Raw genomic sequence first — 19005 nt, 5'->3', positions numbered from 1 at the left:
TGGGACTCAACTTCTGAGGAAATCAGTCCCCTAGAACTTAGAACTACTTAAACCTAACTAACCTACGGACATCACACACATCCATGCCCGAGGCAGGATTCGAACCTGCGACCGTACCGTTCTAGCGGTTCCAGACTGTAGCGCTTAGAACCGCTAGGCCACCCCTACGGGAAATTGTGTGATATTTGCATGCAATGGGGAGGGTTCAAACATCGGGCGTATGGGTACCGCATGCTCTAACAAAGCCAAACAAAAATTAGCGGGTGGGCGTATGACATGTATGCTCGCTCTTCATCGATTGTCTCGTGAACAACACCAACCATTCCTATCCTGTGTCGCTACTGTTGACGAGAAATGGTGTCTTTATGCTAACATAAGGAAAGGAAGGAAATGGTTGAGCGTAAACAAAGTAGCAGCTCCCCGTACAAAGAATTGCGCGCATCCACAAAAGATAACGTTATGCATGTGGTGGAACTACGGGAGTGTGATGTACTACGAACTGCTTCCATGAGGTGTAACCATCACTACTGAATTTCATTGTCAACAACTGAGACATCTTGCAGACGCAATCCAAGAACGACGATCAGGAAGACTGCGTACAGTGATGCTACTCCACGATAGTGCCCCGCCTGCATTATGCTAGATTGACAAAAAGCACTATGCAGGAGTTGGGTTGGGAAGTCACTCCTCACGCACCTTATTCACCTGATGTTGCGACCTCAAATTTTCACCTTGTCCGCGCTCTGTCGAACACCCTTCGAGAAACTTCCTTTCCGGATGAAAATGCGCTCCGAACATGGGTGGTTCAGATGGCTCTGAGCACTATGCGACTTAACTTCTGAGGTCATCAGTCCCCTAGAACTTAGAACTACTTAAACCTAACTATCCTAAGGACATCACACACATCCACGATCGAGGCAGGATTCGAACCTGCGACCGTACCGTTCTAGCGGTTCCAGACTGTAGCGCCTAGAACCGCTTGGCCACACCGGCCAGCGCTCCGAACATGGCTCGAGGAGTTGTTCGCCGATAAACCACGAGATTTCTACAGTCGTGGAATCGAGAAGCATTGTCAGACTGTTCTGAATAGTGAATGAGAATACATTGTTGATATGTGTAGCTGTTGTATTTATTAAATTTTCGGAAAACGCTACGAACTTACCAATCCAATAGACTTCGCTGACCTCTGTAGCACAGTGAGTGATGAGCGTGGTCGCGCTGAGGAGAAGGTGTCAGCGTCGCCTCAGCTGCACCCGCAGGGTGGTGCGCGAACCGGTGTGGCCCTCGGGCGGGCCCAATTACTGCCGCCTGCTCTGCAGCGGACGGCCCGGCGCCCACGGCTGCCTCTCCTCCCCTAGCTTTCTGTCTGGTCGTGGTGTGGCCAGCAACCTGGCCATCACCAAAAGTCGCGGCGAAGCGACAGCGGCAACCGATACCAGAAAGGGACAAGCTCTTCTTATATCGACGTCGACACTGTCTAAGAACGCTACTACTGCCGTATGGAATGCTTAAGAATTCGTTTACCGTCTAGTAGTCCAGTACAGCGCGCAGACAGCTACGTAGATTCTGTTGATGTGCGCTTCTTTCTTTACGGTTATTGATAGGTTCGTAGCGTTTCTCCATAATTTTAATAAACACAGCAGATAGACATAACAGAGACTCAAGTCATCAATAATATATCCTCCTCCACTATACAGGGTGGTCCATTGATAGTGACCGGGCCAAGTATCTCACGAAATAAGCACCAAACTAAAAAACTACAAAGAACGAAACTCGTCTAGCTTGAAGGGAGAAACCAGATGGTGTTATAGTTGGCCTGCTAGATGGCGCTGCCTTAGGTCAAACGCATATCAACTACGTTTTTTTAAATAGGAACCCCCATTTGTTATTATATATTCCTGTAGTACGTAAAGAAATATGAATGTTTTAGTTGGGCCGGCCGGAGTGACCGAGCGGTTCTAGGTGCTACAGGCTGGAACCGCGCGACCGCTATGGACGCAGGCTCAAATCCTGCCTCTGCATGGATGTGTGTGATGTCCTTAGCTTAGTTAGGTTTAAGTAGTTCTAAGTTCTAGGGGATTGATGACCTCAGAAGTTAAGTCCCATAGTGCTGAGAGCCATTTGAACCATTTAGTTGGGCCACTTTTTTCGCTTTGTGATAATTGGCGCTGTAATAGTCACAAACGTATACGTACGTGGTATCACGTAACATTCCGCCAGTGCGGACGGTATTTGCTTCGTGATACATCACCCGTGTTAAAATGGACCGTTTACCAATTGCGGAGAAGGTCGATATAGTGTTGATGTACGGCTATTGTGATCAAAATGCCCAACGGGCGTGTACTATGTATGCTGCTCGGTATCCTGGACGACATCATCCAAGTGTCCGGACCGTTCGCCGGATAGTTACGTTATTTAGCCGGCCGAAGTGGCCGTGCGGTTAAAGGCGCTGCAGTCTGGAACCGCAAGACCGCTACGGTCGCAGGTTCGAATCCTGCCTCGGGCATGGATGTTTGTGATGTCCTTAGGTTAGTTACGTTTAACTAGTTCTAAGTTCTAGGAGACTAATGACCTCAGCAGTTGAGTCCCCTAGTGCTCAGAGCCATTTAGTTACGTTATCTAATGAAACAGGAAGTGTTCAGCCACATCTGAAACGTCAACCACGACCTGCAACAAATGATGATGCCCAAGTAGGTGTTTTAGCTGCTCTCGCGGCTAATCCGCACATCAGTAGCAGACAAGTTGCGCGAGAATCGGGAATCTCAAAAACGTCGGTGTTGAGAATGCTACATCAACATCGATTGCACCCGTACCATATTTCTATGCACCAGGAATTGCATGGCGACGACTTTGAACGTCGTGTACAGTTCTGCCACTGGGCACAAGACAAATTACGGGACGATGACAGTATTTTTGCACGCGTTCTATTTAGCGACGAAGCGTCATTCACCAACAGCAGTAACGTAAACCGACCTAATATGCACTATTGGGCAATGGAAAATCCACGATGGCTGCGACAAGTGGAACATCAGCGACCTTGGCAGGTTAATGTATGGTGCGGCATTATGGGAGGAAGGATAATTGGCCCCCATTTTATCGATGGCAATCTAAATGGTGCACTGTATGCTGATTTCCTACTTAATGTTCTAACGATGTTACTACAAGATGTTTCACTGCATGACAGAATGGCGATGTACTTCCAACATGATGAATTTCCGGCACATAGCTCGCGTGCGGTTGAAGCGGTATTGAATAGCATATTTCTTGACAGGTGGATTGGTCATCGAAGCACCATACCATGGCCCGCACGTTCACCAGATCTGACGTCCCCGGACTTCTTTCTGTGGGGAAAGTTGAAGGATATTTGCGATCGTGATCCACCGTCAACGCCTGACAACATGCGTCAGCGCATTGTCAATGCATGTGCGAACATAACGGAAGGCGAACTACTCGCTGTTGAGAGGAATGTCGTTACACGTATTGCCAAATGCATTGAGGTTGACTGACATCATTTTGAGCATTTATTGCATTAATGTGGTATTTACAAGTAATCACGCTGTAACAGCATGCGTTCTCAGAAGTGATAAGTTCACAAAGGTACGTGTATCACATTGGAACAACCGAAACAAAATGTTCAAACGTACCTACGCTCTGTATTTTAATGTAAACAACCTACCTGTTACCAACTGTTCGTCTATAATTGTGAGCCATATGTTTGTGACTATTACAGCGCCATCTATCACAAAGCGAAAAAGTGGTCCAAGTAAAACATTCATATTTCTTTACGTACTCCACGAATACGTAATAAAAAACGCAGTTGATATCCTTTTGACCTATGGCAGCGCCATCTAATGGACCAACCATAGCGCCATCTGGTTTCCCCCTTCAAGCTAGACAAGTTTCGATCTTTGTGGTTTTTTCGTTTGACGCTTATTTCGTGAGATATTTGACCAGGTCACAATCATTGGACCACCCTGTGTACAACAGTCTGACAACGCTTGTGGTAACTTCTCAACTCCGCGACTGTAGAAATCACGTGGTTTTGAATAGAAGAACTCGTTAGCCATGTTCGGAGCGCATTTTCATCCAGAAAGGAAGTTCGCCGAAGGTTGTTAGAGAACGGAAAGGGTCAAAATCTGAAGGCGCAAGATCAGGTGAATAAGCTGGGTGCGGCATGATTTCCCAATCCAACAGCTGTATAGGTTTTTTGTTTGTCTGACTTAATGCGGGCGGACGTTATCGTGGAGTAGCATCACTTTACGCAGTCGTCGTGATCGTTGATCTCGGTCTGCGTCTACAGGACGTCTCAGTTATTGACAATAAATGTCAGCAGTGAAGGTTACACCTCGGGGAAGCAATTCGAAGTTCACACACCGTCGCTATTACACCACATGCGTAACAGTATCATTTATGGATGCGCGTTTGTGTTTGTACGGGGAGTTGCTGCTCAGTTTGGCGCAACCATTTCTTTATTTTCCTTACGTTAGCATAAAGACACCATTTCTCGTCAACAGTAACGACACAGGATAGGAATGGTCGGTGTTGTCCACGAGCCAATATACACTCCTGGAAATTGAAATAAGAACACCGTGAATTCATTGTCCCAGGAAGGGGAAACTTTATTGACACATTCCTGGGGTCAGATACATCACATGATCACACTGACAGAACCACAGGCACATAGACACAGGCAACAGAGCATGCACAATGTCGGCACTAGTACAGTGTATATCCACCTTTCGCAGCAATGCAGGCTGCTATTCTCCCATGGAGACGATCGTAGAGATGCTGGATGTAGTCCTGTGGAACGGCTTGCCATGCCATTTCCACCTGGCGCCTCAGTTGGACCAGCGTTCGTGCTGGACGTGCAGACCGCGTGAGACGACGCTTCATCTAGTCCCAAACATGCTCAATGGGGGACAGATCCGGAGATCTTGCTGGCCAGGGTAGTTGACTTACACCTTCTAGAGCACGTTGGGTGGCACGGGATACATGCGGACGTGCATTGTCCTGTTGGAACAGCAAGTTCCCTTGCCGGTCTAGGAATGGTAGAACGATGGGTTCGATGACGGTTTGGATGTACCGTGCACTATTCAGTGTCCCCTCGACGATCACCAGTGGTGAACGGCCAGTGTAGGAGATCGCTCCCCACACCATGATGCCGGGTGTTTGCCCTGTGTGCCTCGGTCGTATGCAGTCCTGATTGTGGCGCTCACCTGCACGGCGCCAAACACGCATACGACCATCATTGGCACCAAGGCAGAAGCGACTCTCATCGCTGAAGACGACACGTCTCCATTCGTCCCTCCATTCACGCCTGTCGCGACACCACTGGAGGCGGGCTGCACGATGTTGGGGCGTGAGCGGAAGACGGCCTAACGGTGTGCGGGACCGTAGCCCAGCTTCATGGAGACGGTTGCGAATGGTCCTCGCCGATACCCCAGGAGCAACAGTGTCCCTAATTTGCTGGGAAGTGGCGGTGCGGTCCCCTACGGCACTGCGTAGGATCCTACGGTCTTGGCGTGCATCCGTGCGTCGCTGCGGTCCGGTCCCAGGTCGACGGGCACGTGCACCTTCCGCCGACCACTGGCGACAACATCGATGTACTGTGGAGACCTCACGCCCCACGTGTTGAGCAATTCGGCGGTTCGTCCACCCGGCCTCCCGCATGCCCACTATACGCCCTCGCTCAAAGTCCGTCAACTGCACATACGGTTCACGTCCACGCTGTCGCGGCATGCTACCAGTGTTAAAGACTGCGATGGAGCTCCGTATGCCACGGCAAACTGGCTGACACTGACGGCGGCGGTGCACAAATGCTGTGCAGCTAGCGCCATTCGACGGCCAACACCGTGGTTCCTGGTGTGTCCGCTGTGCCGTGCGTGTGATCATTGCTTGTACAGCCCTCTCGCAGTGTCCGGAGCAAGTATGGTGGGTCTGACACACCGGTGTCAGTGTGTTCTTTTTTCCATTTCCAGGAGTGTATGACGAGCAGGCAGAGATGCGGATATGACCACCCGCTGATTTTTGTGATTTTGGCTTAGAGCGTGCGGTCGCCATACATTCGATTTCTGAACCTTCCCCACTGCATGCAAATGTCGCGCGATGGTGGAATGATCATACACAATTAATCACATTTGCCTGTTCTCGAGTACACTGAAGTGGATCATTGTGATTAATGTTTTTAAAAGCTCTTCATTGAACCCTGAGGGTCTTCCTGAACGTGGAGAGTCACTATTGTCAAAACAAGGCTCCTTAAAACCATTTTCTTTACGTACTCTGTCCAGTGGTATTACTCCGTACACGGGGCAAATGTTACTGACTGCCTCCGCTGCGTCACCCCTCTATTGAACTCAGACAGAAGAATATGTCGGAAATCTTCCCATTTATCCACTTACCATTCCATTTTCTAGCGTCCACAGTTCCACTCGGTATCTCCAAATGACAGAATTCCAATATGTAAGCTGAAATAGCAACAGTAAACTACAAATAAATACTGACAATCGACAAATAAACTCATATCAACCGGAATACCAACATGCAAAACAAAAACACTATGGACTTGGCACCATGCTAATAATGGGTAGTATCTGTATTGTGAATACTGTTCAAAAAATGGCTCTGAGCACTATGGGACTCAACTGCTGAGGTCATTAGTCCCCTAGAACTTAGAACTAATTAAACCTAACTAACCTAAGGACATCACAAACATCCATGCCCGAGGCAGGATTCGAACCTGCGACCGTAGCGGTCTTGCGGTTCCAGACTGCAGCGCCTTTAACCGCACGGCCACTTCGGCCGGCTGTGAATACTGTTAACACACTTAATGAAAAGCAAGCACTGTCGGGCGTGTCCGCTCGCAGTGTCGTCCATGGGCGCACTGCCGAAGGTGGGGTACAACCTTGTGAAACAACCTGTAGGTTATTCTAGTGATGTATTCGAGCAGAGAGAGTGGGAACTCGTCTGGTCTCTTTTCAGCTTGCCGACAGGCTTGAGAAAAAGAAAAACACCAAGAAATATTAAGAAAACTGAACTCTCAGCGTAACACCATATGTAGCGAAAGTGTTGCTGAGAGTGTTGAACGGGAGAATGTATACGAGAATAGTAAGAATAGACAGCTTTATAGGTGAAGAAGAGTATGGTTTTAGAAGGACTAGGATTATTAAGACTAATAGGAGAGAGGTTCAAATGGTTCAAATGGCTCTGAGCACTATGCGACTTAACTTCTGAGGTCATCAGTCTCCTAGAACGCAGAACTAATTAAACCTAACTAACCTAAGGACATCACACACATCCATGCCCGAGGCAGGATTCGAACCTGCGACCGTAGCGGTCGCTCGGCTCCAGACTGCAGCGCCTAGAACCGCACGGCCACTCCGGCCGGCTAGGAGAGAACAGTAGGGATGTCGAGAACAGTAGGGATGTTTATGCTGTCTGTGACGACTTGGAAAACGTATTCGCTTGAGTACAATGGGTTAATTCTTACAAATTTTAAGTGGACTGGAGAGAGAGGAGGCTAATTAAGAAGCTAAATGTGTAGCAGAAAGTCAAGGTACAAACTGGAGAAGAGAGACACAAAATGAGACGCAGGAGTTAGACACGGATGCTCTCTCTCTCTCTCTCCCTCCCTCCCTCCCTCCCTCCCTCCCTCCCTCCCTCCCTCCCTCCCTCCCTCCCTCCCTCCCTCCCTCCCTCCCTCCCTCCCTCACCCCTCTCTCTCTCCCTCCCTCACCTTACCTGTCTTTTTCAACATATAGACCTATGTAGAGGAAATTGTAAAGAAGTGTTTTAAAGGGAACAAGGCTACATCTGTCTGTAGCAAAAAATATAGAATGTGTCGAACTCGCCGATGGTGCATTTCACTGAAGATTAATTAACAGTGAACAAATTAGTGGAACATCTTCAGTACAGAATGCTAAGAGAATGAGATGATGATTAATAGTTGTTTGTTGTTGTGGTCTTCAGTCCTGAGACTGGTTTGATGCAACTCTCCATGCTACTCCATCCTGTGCAAGCTTCTTCATCTCCCAGTACCTACTGCAACCTACATCCTTCTGAATCTGCTTAGTGTATTGATTTCTTGGTCTCCCTCTACGATTTTTACCCTCCACGCTGCCCTCCAATGCTAAATTTGTGATCCCTTGATGCCTCAAAACATGTCCTACCAACCGATCCCTTCTTCTAGTCAAGTTGTGCCACAAACTTCTCTTCTCCCCAATCCTATTCAATACCTCCTCATTAGTTACGTGATCTACCCACCTTATCTTCAGCATTCTTCTGTAGCACTACATTTCGAAAGCTTCTATTCTCTTCTTGTCCAAACTGGTTATCGTCCATGTTTCACTTCCATACATGGCTACACTCCATACAAATACTTTCAGAAACGACTTCCTGACATTTAAATCTATACTCGATGTTAACAAATTTCTCTTCTTCAGAAACGATTTCCTTGCCATTGCCAGTCTACATTTTATATCCTCTCTACTTCGACCATCCTCAGTTATTTTGCTCCCTAAATAGCAAAACTCCTTTACTACTTTCAGTGTCTCATTTCCTAATCTAATACCCTCAGCATCACCCGATTTAATTTGACTACATTCCATTATCCTCGTTTTGCTTTTCTTGATGTTCATCTTATATCCTCCTTTCAAGACACTGTCCATTCCGTTCAACTGCTCTTCCAAGTCCTTTGCTGTCTCTGACAGAATTACAGTGTCATCGGCGAACCTCAAAGTTTTTACTTCTTCTCCATGAATTTTAATACCTACTCCGAATTTTTCTGTTGTTTCCTTTACTGCTTGCTCAATATACAGATTGAATAACATCGGGGAGAGGCTACAACCCTGTCTGACTCCCTTCTCAACCACTGCTTCCCTTTCATGCCCCTCGACTCTTATAACTGCCATCTGGTTTCTGTACAAATTGTAAATAGCCTTTCGCTCCCTGTATTTTACCCCTGCCACCTTCAGAATTTGAAAAAGAGTATTCCAGTTAACGTTGTCAAAAGCTTTCTCTAAGTCTGCAAATGCTAGAAACGTAGGTTTGCCTTTTCTTAATCTTTCTTCTAACAAGGGAACCTCCCCATCGCACCCCCCTCAGATTTAGTTATATGTTGGCACAGTGGATAGGACTTGAAAAACTGAACACAGATCAATTGAGAAAACAGGAAGAAGTTGTGTGGAACTATGAAAAAATAAGCAAAATATACAAACTGAGTAGTTCATGGGAAGATAGGCAACATCAAGGAATTGGGACCGCAGGAGCGCCGTGGTCTCGTGGTAACGTGAGCAGCTGCGGAACGAAAGGTCCTTGGCTCAAGTCTTCCATCGAGGGAAAACTTTAATTTTTTATTTTCAGTTTATGTGACAAACTCTTATGTTTTCATCACTTTTTTGGGAGTGATTATCACATCCACAAGAAAACCTAAATCGGGCAAGGTAGAAGAATCTTTTTACCCATTCGCCAAGTGTACAAGTTAGGTCGGTCGACAACGTATTCCTGTCATGTGACGCACATCCCATCACCAGTGTCGTATAGAATATATCAGATGTGTTTTCCTGTGGAGGAATCGGTTGACCTATAACCTTGCGATCAAATGTTTTCGGTTCCGATTGGAGAGGCACGTCCTTTCGTCTACTAATCGCACGGTTTTGCGATACGGTCGCAAAACACAGACACTAAACTTATTACAGTGAACAGAGACGTCAATGAACTAACGGACAGATAATAACTAAGTAAAAATAAAGACAGTAAAATTTTCACTTGTGGGAAGACTTGAACCAAGGACCTCTGACTTTTCCTTCTGTAGCTGCTCACGCTACCACGAGACCACGGCGCTCCTGACCTCATGTACTCCTTGATGTTGCCTGTGTGACCCATGGACTACTCAGTTTGTATATTTTGCTTATTTTTTCACAGTTCCACACAACTTCTTCCTGTTTTCTCAATTGATCTGTGTTCGGTTTATCAAGGCCTATCCACTGTGCCAAGTTATAACTAAATCTGAGGGGGGTGCGATGGGGAGGTTCCCTTGTAAGATAAGTCGTAAGGTTAGTATTGCCTCACGTGTTCCAACATTTCTACGGAATCCAATCTGATCCTCCCCGAGGTCCGCTTCTACCAGTTTTTCCATTCGTCTGTAAAGAATTCGCGTTAGTATTTTGCAGCTATGACTTATTAAACTGATAGTTCGGTAATTTTCACATCTGTCAACACCTGCTTTCTTTGGGATTGGAATTATTATATTCTTCTTGAAGTCTGTGGGTATTTCGCCTGTCTCATACATCTTGCTCACCAGATGGTAGAGTTTTGTCATGACTGGCTCTCCCAAGGCCATCAGTAGTTCTAATGGAATGTTGTCTACTCCCGGGGCCTTGTTTCGACTCAGGTCTTTCAGTGCTCTGTCAAACTCTTCACGCAGTATCTTATCTCCCATTTCATCTTCATCTACATCCTCTTCCATTTCCATAATATTGTCCTCAAGTACATCGCCCTTGTATAAACCCTCTATATACTCCTTCCACCTTTCTGCCTTCCCTTCTTTGCTTAGAACTGGGTTGCCATCTGAGCTCTTGATATTCATACAAGTGGTTCTCTTCTCTCCAAAGGACTCCTTAATTTTCCTGTAGGCAGTATCTATCTTACCCCCAGTGAGACAAGCCTCTACATCCTTACATTTGTCCTCTAGCCATCCCTGCTTAGCCATTTTGCACTCCCTGTCGATCTCATTTTTGAGACGTTAGTATTCCTTTTTGCCTGCTTCATTTACTGCATTTTATTTTTTTTCTCCTTTCATCAATTAAATTCAATATTTCTTCTGTTACCCAAGGATTTCTATTAGCCCTCGTCTTTTTACCTACTTGATCCTCTGATGCCTTCACTACTTCATCCATCAGAGCTACCCATTCTTCTTCTACTGTATTTCTTTCCCCCATTCCTGTCAATTGTTCCCTTATGCTCTCCCTGAAACTCTCTACAACTTCTGGTTCTTTCAGTTTATCCAGGTCCCATCTCCTTAAATTCCCGCCTTTTTGCAGTTTCTTCAGTTTCAATCTTCAGTTCATAACCAGTAGATTGTGGTCAGAATCCACATCTGCCCCTGGAAATGTCTTACAGATTAAAACTTGGTTCCTAAATCTCTGTCTTACCATTATGTAATCTATCTGATACCTTTTAGTATCTCCAGGATTCTTCCAGGTATACAACCTTCTTTCATGATTCTTGAACCAAGTGTTAGCTATGATTAAGTTATGCTCTGTGCAAAATTCTACAAGGCGGCTTCCTCTTTCATTTCTTCCCCCCAATCCATATTCACCTACTATGTTTCTTTCTCTCCCTTTTCCTACTGTCGAATTCCAGTCACCCATGACTAATAAATTTTCGTCTCCCTTCACTACCTGAATAATTTCTTTTATCTCATCATACATTTCTTCAATTTCTTCGTCATCTGCAGAGCTAGTTGGCATATAAACTTGTACTACTGTAGTAGGCATGGGCTTTGTGTCTATCTTGGCCACAATAATGCGTTCACTATGCTGTTTGTAGTAGCTAACCCGCACTCCTATTTTTTTATTCATTATTGAACCTACTCCTGCATTACCCCTATTTGATTTTGTATTTATAACCCTGTAATCACCTGACCAAAAGTCTTGTTCCTCCTGCCACCGAACTTCACTAATTCCCACTATATCTAACTTTAACCTATCCATTTCCCTTTTTAAATTTTCTAACCTACCTGCCCGATTAAGGGATCTGACATTCCACGCTCCGATCCGTAGAATGCCAGTTTTCTTTCTCCTGATAATGACGTCCTCTTGAGTAGTCCCGCCCAGAGATCCGAATGGGGGACTATTTTACCTCCGGAATATTTTACCCAAGAGGACGCCATCATCATTTATTCATACAGTAAAGCTGCATGTCCTCGGGAAAAATTACGGCAGTAGTTTCCCCTTGCTTTCAGCCGTTCGCAGTACCAGCACAGCAAGGCCGTTTTGGTTAATGTTACAAGGCCAGATCAGTCAATCATCCAGACTGTTGCCCCTGCAACTACTGAAAAGGCTGCTGCCCCTCTTCAGGAACCACGTGTTTGTCTGGCCTCTCAACAGATACCCCTCCGTTGTGGTTGCACCTACGGTACGGCCATCTGTATCGCGGAGGCACGGAAGCCTCCCCACCAACGGCAAGGTTCATGGTTCATGGGGGGGATGATTAATAGTAACAATAGTATATTGTTACTGGTACAAAGGAAAAAAAGATAACAGTAATTAGGATGTTACACAGTTGAAAAATTAAAAAATTCAAGTACATAGGCACCTTAAAATGGGAAAAGATGATATCCACCCAAGAAATTAAAACCAGAGCAATTGCTTAGCAAGCTTTCAACACGAAGAAGATAACTGGACAGACAACTGAGGAAAAACCTGACCTGTCTGAAACGTGATTTTATATGGTGCAGAAATGTTGACATGAAGAAAAATTGCAATCGTTTGAGATGTGATGGTGGAGGACGGATACGATAAATTGGATAGAAAGACTTAAGACTTTAGAAATATTAAGACGACTTCGTGAGAAAAAATGTTACAGTACATTTTAAAGAATATTAGGGAACTGGGTAGGACAGCGCTTAAGGAGACAACGCTTACTGACAAATATTTTAGAGGGAATGATGCAAGAGAAAAAAGGAAAATAGGGACGAAAAGACAGATTAAAATGAAAGTGTAAAATAGTTTTGTAATGGCAGAAAGAATGACGGAAGTCTGAGAAAGATGAAGCGCCCATCTACATGGATACTCTGCACATTTAAGTGGTTGGTAGAGGGTTAATTTAACCACCTTCACAATTCCATATTATTCCAATCTCGTATAGCGCGCGGAAAGAACGAACACCTATATCTTTCCGCACGAGCTCTGATTTCCCTTATTTTATCATGGTGATCATTTCTTCCTATGTAGGTAGGTGGCAACAAAATATTTTTGCATTCGGAGGAGAAAGTTGATGATTGGAATTTCGTTAGAAGATTCTGACGTAACGAAAAACGCCTTTCTTTTAATGATGTCCAGCACAAATCCTTTATCATTTCAGTGACACTCTCTCCCATCTTTCGCGATAATTCAAAACGTGCTGCCTATCTTTGAACATTTTCGATGTACTCCGGTAATCCTATCTGCTAAAGATCCCACACCGCGCAGCAGTATTCTAAAAGAGGACGGACAAGCGTAGTGTAGGCAGTCTCCTTAGTAGGGCTGTTACAGATGAGATTTTCACTCTGCAGCGGAGTGTGCGCTGTTACATTTTCTAAGTGTCCTGCCAATAACACGCAGGCTTTGGTTCGGCTTCCTCGCAACGTTTTCTATGTGTTCCTTCCAATTTAAGTTGTTCGTAATTTTAATTCCTAGGTATTTACTTGAATTTACAGCCTTTATATTTGACTGATTTATCGTGTAACCGAAGTTTAACGGATTCCTTTTAGTACTCATGTGGACGACCTCACACTTTTCGTTTTGTAGCGTCAGCTGCCAATTTTTGAACCATTCAGATATCTTTTCTAAATCGTTTTGCAATTTGTTTTGATCTTCTGATGACTTTATTAGTCGATAAACGACAGCGTCATCTGCAAACAACCTAAGACGGCTGCTCAGATTGTCTCCCAAATTGTTTGTATAGATAAGGAACAGCAAAGGGCCTATAACACTACCTTGGGGAACTCCAGAAATCACTTCTGTTTCACTCGATGACTTTTCGTCAATTACTACGAACTGTGACCTCTCTGACAGGAAATCACAAATCTAATCACATAACTGAGACGATATTCCATAAGCACGCAATTTCACTACAAGCTGCTTGTGTGGTACTGTGTCAAAAGCCTTCCGGAAATCCAAAAGTACGGAATCAATCTGAAATCCCTTGTCAATAGCACTCAACACTTCATGCGAATAAAGAGCTAGTTGTGTTTCCCAAGGACGATGTTTTCTAAATCCATGTTGACTGTGTGTCAATAGGCCGTTTTCTTCGAGATAATTCATAATGTTCGAACGCAATATATGTTCCAAAATCCTGCTACATATCGACGTTAATGATACGGGCCTGTAATTTAGTGGATTACTCCTACTACATTTCTGGAATATTCGTGTGCCTGTGCAACTTTCCAGTTTTTGTGTATGGATCTTTCGTCTAGCTAGCGGTTGTATATGATTGTAAAGTATGGAGTTAATGCATCATCATACTGAGAAAGAAACCTAATTGGTATACAGTCTGGACCAGAAGAGTTGCTTTTATTAATTGATTTAAGTTGCTTCACTACTCCGAGGATATTTACTTCTACATTACCCATTTTGGCAGCTGTTCTTGATATTAGGTAAAAACGCTAAAATAAAAAAAACGTAAAGAGAATGAAAATTTTACTGATGACTCAGCAGAAAGAATTCCGTCCCGCGTCCCGTATCCCTATTACTTCGGAACAAATGACGAGCGTAGTTGAAGAAATCACAGAAAACTTCATTCGCGGATACTGCCAGTATCAGATCATAGACTTTGCAAAAACATTCCCAAATTCGGGTAAAACAGTGTTTCTTGCAGACTTTTCCCGTGAAAGTTAAATCAGCCGTGTCTAATAACGGGTAAAAGAATCCCGTAGGGTCCATGTTACATGCCATTCTCTTCATGCTCACAGTGCCTCACGTACAAACAGTGCACATTGCAGATGATATTGCTTTTTTCTTCTGTTCGATTCACAGGGACAAGGACATCAGGTGTCTGCAAGTTGCCCTTTTTACGACAGAGAGCTGGGCGACGAGAAGGCACATCACTCTGAGAGCAGGGAAGACACAGGTTATGATTTTCACCAGACACCTCAGGAAGCGACCCCTAGCTAGCAACTACTTGGAAGGTGTAAAACAAGCGCTTGACGCGGAACTGCCACTCTGAGGGACTGCGAAAGGTTGAAAGAGGTAGAGTGAAACTAATGTATCTTATTTTTAATACGGATATAAACCGCGGCTTAACTGGTTGCCTCCATGATAGGCTCGGCTTTATTGTAGCCTAATTTGATCAATACCGGGATGTGATTATTCTACATAAGGATACTCTGCCATACCGTTAGCAGACATACTGTATAATAAACAAAACAGTATACTTAGGAACACGTTATCATCATCTACTGCAAGTGCTTTTGCGGTGAACGAAGTTGTGGCATACACAGATGATGTCTGTCAGATTGTGTCTACAGTTTCGATCACTATAATGAAGGAGCTAAGAAAGGACTTAGTCGAGGTACAAAGAAATTAATCATCGGGATTCAGGACAAAGGTGACAAAAATGCCTGAAACAACGAAGGTGGGCCCTATTGATTTATCTGTGTAGTGAAGTTTATGGGAAGTGAACGAAAGGTACCCCTAGCATTGAGAAACCTATCACAGAAACTGTGGTGCTACACATACCACAGATATCAGAGGTAAATGTCGACGAGGACTGGGTCCATGAGAGAAATAACCAACGTTCATGTAATAAACGATATGTTGGATAGAGTGGGCAGTAGTCTTGAGACTGTTACTTGAGGTTTCTGTTGTCTTCGCTGACTAACTAACTCTTCATGGATTTAGAATGACCTGGGCAGAATTCCCATTTAGTGTGATGAACAGAAGCTTGCCCTAGATGTTGGTAAATGTAAATTAATGCAAATGATAGGAGAAACTTTCATGTAATGTTCAAATGAGCCGCGCGGGATTAGCCGAGCGGTCTCAGGCGCTGCAGTCATGGGCTGTGCGGCTTGTCCCGCCGGAGGTTCGAGTCCTCCCTCGGGCATGGGTGTGTGTGTTTGTCCTTAGGATAATTTAGGTTAAGTAGTGTGTAAGCTTAGGCACTGATGACCTTAGTAGTTAAATCCCTTAAAGATTTCACACACTTTTTTTTTGTTCGAATAAAGTATTAATAGAATTTTGTCTGTCTCAATCACGTTGATCAAATATCTAGCGGTAATGCTGCCAAACATGCTGGGGAAGGCAAATAGCAAACTAATATTTACTGGGAGATATTTGGGAAAGTATAGCGCACTTATAAAGAAGATTGCGAATAGAGCGCTTGTGAGACCTAGTCTTGAGTACTGCTAAGGTGTTTGGGATACTCATCTATTCTTAATAGAGGAAGACATCGAAGCAGTTCTGAGACTGGTTGCTAGATTTGTTGCCGGATGGTTCGATGAGTATGAGAATGTTGCGGAAATGTTCTCTGAGCTAAGATGGAAATTCATGTAGGGAAGTGTTGAGAGTCAGCATTTGGGACAGGCTGCAAACGATTCTACTGCACCCAACGGTCGTCTAGCACAAAATCCGTAAAGGTAAAATAAGGGATATTATGGCTCGTACAGAGGTATATGGGCAGTCTTTTTTTCCATCTTTCCATTTACGAGTAGAAGAGGAAAGGAACTGACTGGTACTGGTACAGAGTATTCTACGCCATGCGCGGTGCAGTGGTTTGTGGAATAGGTAGGTACCGTTTGTTCACAATGTCCTGAACTAGGGCGCTCGGTAGAAGTTTGTCGAGTTTGGGTCACTAGTGTTTCAGTGTCCGGCCGCCGTGACGAACCAGTAAGAATATGTATAGTACAGGAAATGTCTTCGCAGTTACGAATAAAGGAACCATCTAGCTGTAGAATGGAATGACGACATTGAAAATTTGTGCCGGACCGTGACTAACCGGATTTCCCACTCGTTGCTAGCAGTCGCCTTAACAATTTCAGCTATCCGTGTACGCTTCACAGTGAGTTCCCATCTTCCATATGTCGTCGCCCTTGTGTCATTAACCTGCATTCGTACAGGTACAGCAATTACCGTGCAGGGGAGACATTTAACGGAAGTTTGGGTATGGCAGTGAAGCGTACGCGTATAGCCAATATGAGTAAGGAGACTGCTCGCGACAAGCGGAAAATCCGGGCTCGAGTCTCGGTCCGGCACAAACTGACATATTCCTTCTTTCCTGGCAACAGAACATTGTCTAATAAGGCATTATGATACTCACACCAACCATCCAATTCTTTTGCATCAGTGTTGAATCGGAGATTCGGATGATTAGCTTCACACCTTCCTTCATGAAGTGGTTCTGTATGTTGCAAACAAATGATAATTTTCTGTCGTTGATGTCAGTAAGAGACGCCGAGCGAGGTGCCACAGTGATAAGAAACTGGACTAACATTCTGGGGGATGGCAATTCAAATCATCTTCCTGACATCCACGTTCAGGTTTTAAGGGATTTCTCTAAGTCGCTTAAGACACATCTCTGGATTGTTCCTTTGAAAAATTCATGACTAGTTTGCTGCCCCATATTTTGCCAATCGAAGCTTGTACTTCATATCAAATCATCTCCGTCGTCAACGGAATGTTAATCTGAAGTCTTTCTCCTTCTTCAAACAGAACGATGCCTCGTAAAACATTGTGACGTTTAAGCCAACCCATCTTTTTCTGTTTGATAGTCCTGGATCAGGTACTCAGAGGGGTAGGTGCATTCTGTACCCACAGTCGCATCTTCCTTCGTGAATTGATTTTAAGAATATCTGTTTTGTGTAGATGACCGTCGATCTTCTGGCTTTGATGACTGTAAGAGATAAAGGAAAAGGTGCTATTCGGTGCCATAGCGTATCTCTCAATAAACAGCTTGCTGAACTTTGCCTACGACAATTGTCGTACGCGGCGGAAGAGCATATGGTCGCTAAACAGAATGAAAAAGATGTACCGTTGTTTTTAAACAGCTTCATCAATATTCTTGTTACCGTTTGCCGACTAGGCCACTGTCTCCATATGACAAGCAGCAACCATATTTAAACATTCTGATGCGGGATGGTTCCAGATACACTGCTGTACGGAGCGTCATTCATACGCGTACCTCCCTGCAGGAGGAGTGCCTCAGCATCAGAGAAGAGCCATCACAGCGGCAAACTCGTTTGTCTGGTATTTCGCAAACGTCGCACTGTGCTGTTAAGATCCCTGTGTTGCGAACTCTCCGTCCATTCCGCCGTCGCCTTCGTCGTGAGGTGTCTGTTCTGCGGCGCAATGTTGCTGGCGGCGTGGGTGGCGGAACGCGTGGAAGCTGACCCGATCGCCGCCCTGGTACGCCGGCCGTCGAGGAGGAGGTAAGGACACGGTTTGGGTGACACTGTGCTTGCAGAGGTCTGCCTGTCGCACGTCTTTCACTTGCTCCGGTTCTTCTGCTGGTCCTGTCGTTCCGTGTCTGGCTCTCTGTTGTACTGTGGTATGCACTGTCCCTTCTCGTTTCGGTTGGTGTTGTCCATGTTTCGATACTTCTCACTTCTTTGTGGTATCAGGTTCTGCTTCACTCACCAGTCTGTCACACTCGTACGCTGTCGACTTACTTCGTGTGTCACTTAGTGTGTTTTTACTTGGTCGGATATGACTCGAGTCACACTTCTTGTGTACATCTACCGTGTTTTCGTCAAGGCCTTGCTCGTCATCATAGAACTGCTCTGCCTGTCCTCACACTGATCTGTACAATCAATATTTTGGCGTGGGCTGAACCGAACCGACCGATACCAGACTTCGACTTTGACCAGTGACGAAACGTTGTTGTGGCCTGTGACGAAGTAGAGTGCGAGGAGATAGAAGAGAACACTGACAATTATACGCATAGCAATTAACAGCTGATTGAGAGCTTGCGAAACCAGCGAATTTGAATACGAATTTTGAGTTGTCGCTACAGACTGACCTGTGGAGTAGTACATGATCTAGATTAGTCTGAAACAGGTATTTGATTGTGAGTAAGCGAAGCCAAGGAATTGATGAAGCGCATTTTACGCATATTGGATTTCGATGATGTAGCAAGTCGAAGCAGACAGATGGTATCGGTAGGTTCAATATTAACGTTTTTTGCGTGTAACTATTAGAGCATTTTTTTTAATGAACTTCGCTTATTATCTTCTGGTTTCACGTATAACATTTTATGTCAACTTCTAGAGAGTGGGAACAGGTTTTAACTTGTTTTTAACTTTTTTCGGAATATGTT

The 19005-nt window shown here is 44.8% G+C and overlaps 1 protein-coding gene across 7 annotated transcripts in view; it reads left to right on the top strand.

The window, feature by feature from the left end:
* Positions 1 to 19005, top strand: part of LOC124613056 (multiple PDZ domain protein-like) — a 1056684-nt gene that overhangs the window by 764973 nt on the left and 272706 nt on the right. Inside the window, exons 1-2 of one of the 7 annotated variants that reach the window (XM_047141638.1) lie at positions 14736 to 14945; positions 17836 to 18118. The exons of the other annotated variants lie outside the window; for them this stretch is intronic. Of the exons in view, the coding sequence (XP_046997594.1) occupies positions 18039 to 18118 (80 nt within the window). The 5' untranslated portion in view covers positions 14736 to 14945; positions 17836 to 18038. Of the gene's footprint in view, positions 1 to 14735; positions 14946 to 17835; positions 18119 to 19005 lie in introns of those variants that run through there. 7 annotated transcript variants of the gene reach the window in all.

Source organism: Schistocerca americana, chromosome 4, assembly GCF_021461395.2.
Source record: "Schistocerca americana isolate TAMUIC-IGC-003095 chromosome 4, iqSchAmer2.1, whole genome shotgun sequence".
Taxonomy (NCBI): Eukaryota; Metazoa; Arthropoda; class Insecta; order Orthoptera; family Acrididae; genus Schistocerca; species Schistocerca americana.
The sequence above is the reverse complement of the archived record's forward strand: the minus strand, read 5'-3'. Positions and strand labels throughout refer to the sequence as shown.